General features: G+C 36.8%; 1 protein-coding gene across 1 annotated transcript in view; it reads right to left on the bottom strand.

Annotated features, from left to right (window-relative positions):
- Positions 1 to 752: 752 nt before the first annotated feature.
- VPS50 (VPS50 subunit of EARP/GARPII complex) overlaps positions 753 to 6,000 on the bottom strand; it is a 128,700-nt gene continuing 123,452 nt past the window's right edge. Inside the window, exons 27-28 of the mRNA XM_044246030.1 lie at positions 3,925 to 4,114; positions 753 to 1,471 (exon numbers count right to left, since the gene is read on the bottom strand). Coding sequence (XP_044101965.1) covers positions 1,352 to 1,471; positions 3,925 to 4,114 — 310 coding nt within the window. The 3' untranslated portion in view covers positions 753 to 1,351. The remainder of the gene's footprint in view (positions 1,472 to 3,924; positions 4,115 to 6,000) is intronic.

The following is a 6,000-nucleotide window of genomic DNA, read 5'->3' as shown; positions in this document are numbered from 1 at the left end:
CCTTCTTATTCGCCTCCACGCTTGGACCATGGGCCACCTTTCGCCCTCCACTTCCCTGCCTCAGTTCCCTGTAGACTCACAGGACACAAGGCCTATTTCTCACGAGATGATGCTTCAGGATTCTGGGAGCTACTGATGTTAAAGGTCATGCCCAGTACACCTGGACGAACACCATGCAAAATTAAGAGTCCTACTCTCCAGTCACAAAGAACATGCAAAAAATTCCTTCACAGGAATTGGCAAGAGTGCATGGGATACTGATTTTTACATTGTATATGTTGATAGAAGGGCTCTGGTTTCAAACCCTAACTGAGTTCTAAAGTTTATCCCTAGCTAGTTCACATTATTTTACATCTGTGACACAAAGCAGGTATCTAAGAAAGATGAATATGGACCATAAACTTACGCCTGACTACTAACAGTTCTTTTCCTAAGTCAGCTAAGCCAGGTTTTCCCGTCCTAAGACAAAAGCAGAATTCAAAGAGAACAACAGTTATGTGAAAAAATGTCCCACATTAAAAAAAAAAAAAGAAAAGGAAAGGGTAGGGAAAAAAAAAAAAAAAAAAGCCACAATCACTATTCTGGGTGCTACTCGGGCTCTGAAAAGGTACACCCAATAAAATTAGTTTTCATCGCTGGTACCAAGATGTAAGATCATTAAAATTGTTAGAACACACTGAAAAATTTCATTATTGTTTCATAAATTCTGCCTGCCGTGGAACAGTATCAAAATTTAGTCTCACATAGGCGGATCATGTTAGAGTATAGTATTTATTCAATTTCATCATTTATGATCACTGTTATAACCAAATTAACCCCAACATAAACTCTGACATTTAAAAACACAGAGAACATACTGATTTTTCAGCTATTTTGCTTATGTATACTTTTCAATTCCCATGCAGTGCTCATAATTAGGAGATACTATACATAAACCCTCCCATTTATATATTAAGAACCAAGTAGAGAGGGTAAAAAAAATACCAACATAAATTCATTCTCCGAAAACTGCCCATGGATGTATTATCACTGTTCCTTCTAATTATATACTTACAGTGCATTCTTCAGTAAAAAGTGTAACTGCAGTCACATAACAATACTTATGACAAGGCAATGATATCACTTCAGAAAAAGAATACAACAAATGAGACTAAAAGTTGAGGAGAAGGATCAGAGCATATAAAAGTCATTTGAGAACACCACACAAACTTCAGTGTTTTCCATTTCCCAGTTGGAAAGAACATGCACAAAGATTTCTTAGCAGACAACAGTCAGGAGTGCATGAAAAATTGGCTTTCATGTCATATATGTTGAGAGAAGATCAATGCATTGAGAAAAAAGAATGTGTTCATTATCTTTTGGGTCTGTCTATATCATCTATAGCAGCTAGAAGTTTTTGTCTTGCTTTCTTATTGATATGGGATCCCAGGCAAACATTTACCAGATTGGTCAGCTGCTTCGTTGAATACTCCTGCTCGGGGGGAAAAAAAAGATCCAAATTTAGTATGCTGAAAGACATGTATTGATCAATGCAAGGAAAGAACAGGCAGATACTCAGTTTTCAGTGGATAGTGACTGAGCACTACAAATCAGTGAAAAGCAGAGGAAATTATAGTTTGAGATACGGACATGAACTGTTTACTCAGCCTTAATAATAATAGGGACACTGCAGGATATACCGAAACAGAAAGGACTAGAATCTCTTCAATATGACAGAGTAATCTGACATGCCTATGCTTTTGTTACTTTTAAGACCACATACTTTATGCTTGTTTCTGTGGAGGTCTTTATTTATGAAGTTACTAAAATACACAGACCTCTCAAATTTTTAAAATGCTACTAAATAACTATTTTCTGGCACTCTATATTTTTCAAACATTCTAGATGAAAGTGAAAAAAGTCTCTAACCACAGAACAACTTTTCTGACTTATGATAAATGAGTAAGGTAACAAGGATTAGAAAGCTACCGGCTTTTAAACCTTCATACTGTCATTATAGCCAGTAAGTAAAATTAAGACTCTAAGTCTCTTATGCTGTACAAATCTATTTGGTTCCTGAATTTCAGATAATGAGTTCCTAGGAAAAGAATGAATAGGGATTCACTAGAAAGGTTTGTATATTGATCTGGTTCTGGAGGATGAATAACAAGAGTTCAGATAAGGAAAAAGAGTCCTATACTACCATCTAGTAAGAAAAGTCATCTGTCTTCATGGGAGGTAACCACCTAAAGAGTTTCAAAATATGAGAAAGAGTTAATTTTAAAACCTTAGCAAACTATTCAGTTTGTGTATCTGAGCTCTGGGAGCACCTGTTAGCACCTGGTAAATTCTTTTAATCAGCCAATATTTAACAAGTATCCACTGTCATCAAGCACAGAGCTAGGTAGGCACTGTCCTAGAAGATAGGATAGTCGGCTCCTGAGAAAATTTCACTGAATTACAAATATCAGCTAGTTGAGGTTCTCACAAAATGCTAAGCTAAAATTTTGGTGCACTACATTAAAACAGGAAACTCAAAAATAGGTATCATTCTTATATCAAATAATTGATATCTAGGAGCTGTGCCTTTCTTCTTAGTTACTTGTACTCTTTCCATAAACACCTTCCTCAGTAGCAACCTCAAAGTGTTTATAGCTTACTTTACTAAATAGATTCCAGCAACATTCAGCAGCCCATCTGTTCCTGGTTTAGCATTCTGGTTTTCAAATGTCAGAAATCAATGGGACTAAAAGGGACATTTTTCTCAATTCTGGTGTACTGATCAAAATCACTGAAAATAATATTACATTTCTACTTTGCTCCCAAAGATCTGAAACTAACCCACAGTGGGCACATTTCCATAAAACTCAGGCTAATATTCATTTCTTTTTTCTAGAGTACTGAAACCAGACTGGATGAGGCTGATAAAGTAAATATAAATAATTCCTTATTTCCTTACCCAGTCAAATAAAACAAAAATTTACTTAGCTTTTACCCATGATGTTTATAGCTTAAGTAAATGTGATCACTAGAGTTACTGAAGGAATAAAATGAGGTGATAATTTTAATACTTCCCATATTTTCATTAAGTCTGTCTTCCCATACTGCCTACCTAGACGAATGATAGAACATATCAAGAAAGCCCCCATACTGAGCATCTTCTGGTGACAGATGCTGAGTTGAACTGTGTCAAAAATGCAGCATCCTAAATAACACTTAATAAATAATACTTTTGAGCACCTGGGTGGCTCAATGGGTTAAAGCCTCTGCCTTCGGCTCGGGTCATGATCCCAGGGTCCTGGGATCGAGCCCCACATCGGGCTCTCTGCTCTGTGGGGAGCCTGCTTCCTTCTCTCTCTCTCTGCCTAATTGTGATCTCTGTCAAATAAATAAATAAAATCTTTAATAAATAAATGAAACTTTTCTCTACTTATCTATATATCAACACAAAAGAAAAACGATCGTATCTATACTCAAGGTAAAATCTAATTAAGGAGGAAGTTAAATGTAGCCATTTCAATATTAATATAGTCACTCATCACTAATAAATGTCAGTGTGGTCAGGACGACACCAACTCACTGTTGAGAGCTATAAGGTTTAAGTTATATAATAGACATTAGCTTGTGAATCACTTCAATGCTGCTTTCTTCAATTTGTCTTGATGTTAACCAACTTCAGCCTTTTCCCACAACACAGCTGCAGGATAAACACAGCTAAAGTTCAGATTCTGGCTACCTTTCCAGATAATTACTGTTGCAGTTCAGAAAGATCTCAAAGGGATTTGATTACGCAAAGGGCACTACATAGACAAAGTGTGAATATGGTAAAGAATCAGCTGATGCTTTATATTTCACTCCCATGATTTTGAATTATATAATACACCAGACAAGAACAGCACAAAGGAAAAGGAATAAAAACTTAATTAACTGTTTTCCAGCTCTCACCCTGTGCTCTTTGATCCAGCGTTCCATGTCATTCTCGGTTAGATAGTAGGCTTTAATATAGGTTTCCACAAATTCTTTATCAGGAATAGGTCTAATATCTGTTAGTTTTTCAAGTTTCATTAAAAACTGTTGAAAATCCAATTGCATCAAGGCACGACCCTCATTACTACACTTCTTGACGTTGGCATATCTAAGATACACAATAATTAAAAACCAGAAATGAAGCGATAGAAAAAGAAACCTGTAGGTACTCAAACTCTTCGTTAACCTGTGTCTGGACAGATTCTCCAGAAACGAGAGGGTTCTAGGAAAGAGCACATGAGCCTTCTGTCAGAAAGACTGAGCTGCGCTGGAGCCCTCAGCTGTCACTTTGCCTATGGGGCCTCAGCTTCCTCATTCGCAAAGCAAAGAGACTGAATAACTTCTGAAGTGTTTTGCTGCTCAACAGACTACAGTGCCCACCACCCCACCCCGGCCAGTAAACATAATCATCTGTAAGAAAGTTAAACTGGTCTTCCAGTAAATCTGGCTGCCAAGAATTATTTCTAAGCTGGGCTATGAATACTCCAAAGGAATCTTAGTTTCATAAAACTGTTCAGTGTTGTTAACTACCGCATGTAGAGGAAACAAAAGCAGTAATTCCCCCATGGACTGTCAGCTGAACCTAAGAAACTTGTGAGCATATAAGCAAAAAAAGGATATACATACTTGTCATAAACTTTATAAACTTATTCTGACACCCCACACTACTGGAAACCTGTGTATTCTAAGGTGGAGTAGTAATAAGAATGTATTAACCCTAAGAGTACAACATGTTATTACTCGTAAGTCAGTGTCTCGTTCCTTCAATAACACAAAATGTGGAGAATCCAACCGCAGGAATGCGGTACTTCCCCTAAGGAAATTTACAAGGACACTGAAGTACAGAATATTAGAAGTGACCAGGCTTTACTGCTTTGTTTTAATAAAAAGTGTTTTGCACAGAAATATAACATTTTCACTTTTCTACTTTATTAAACAAATTTATTAAAAATACTTTTCAGTTGTGACTATTGACACAGAGCCATTCTGTGATTTCCAGCAAGGCTGGTTTCAATACAGAGTGCCAAAACTGTTGTCAGCTTGTTACTGTCACCTTCCCACTCTCTAATACATTCTTCTTTATATCAAAGAAGAAATGAAAAGAAATCAGATAAACGAGAGTGTGGAAATGTGCAATTCCAGACCATTGTGAATGGTCTCTGAGACAGCAGCTTGCTTCCCAAACATAGTTTATATTCTAGACATAAGCATCGTCCCTGAGTAAGTGGGAAAATTAGTATTGATAGATCTTCAAACTCAACATATGGAAGATTTATACAGTTTACAATGATATAATAATGATACCACTAACAGACATAGTGGTTATGAGACCTGATTTTGCCATCAGAAGTTCATAAACCTTCTTGGTGTTTGAAAACTGTGTGAACCTGGGCGATTTATTTAATTTCTTGATTTTCTGAGGTTTTCTCCTTGATAAAACAGAGAGAATAATGGTTCTATCAAACAGCCAATGTTAGTGGGGGGCTTGGGGGGTAAGAAAAGAATAAATGAAACAAGATGGGATCAGGAGGGAGATAAACCATAAGTGACTCTTAATCTCACAAAACAACCTGAGGGTTGCTGGGGGGAGGGGGGTCAGGAGAGGGTGGTGGGGTTATGGACATTGGGGAGGGTATGTGCTATGGTGAGTGCTGTGAAGTGTGTAAACCTGGCGATTCACAGACCTGTACCCCTGGGGATAAAAATACATTATATGTTTATAAAAAATTTAAAAATTAAATTAAATTTTTAAAAAAAGAGCTAATGTTAGGATTTGGTGATATAATCCTGTGAAGTGCTTGATCCAGTAAATGACACAGAGTGCTCAATAACTGTTATGCATAATCATCATAATAATTATATCATTAGGCAATAATAACTATTATGAGTTTAACTTTCAGATCACCATGAGATGCTATTTTCCACTGTCCCCTACTAGCTGGTTCTAGTTGGTTACTAGCTGGTTCTAAAGCACAGACAGCAGAGGCACAGTGG

Source organism: Neovison vison, chromosome 4, assembly GCF_020171115.1.
Source record: "Neovison vison isolate M4711 chromosome 4, ASM_NN_V1, whole genome shotgun sequence".
NCBI lineage: Eukaryota > Metazoa > Chordata > Mammalia > Carnivora > Mustelidae > Neogale > Neogale vison.
This window is presented reverse-complemented; position numbering and strand designations above follow the sequence as displayed.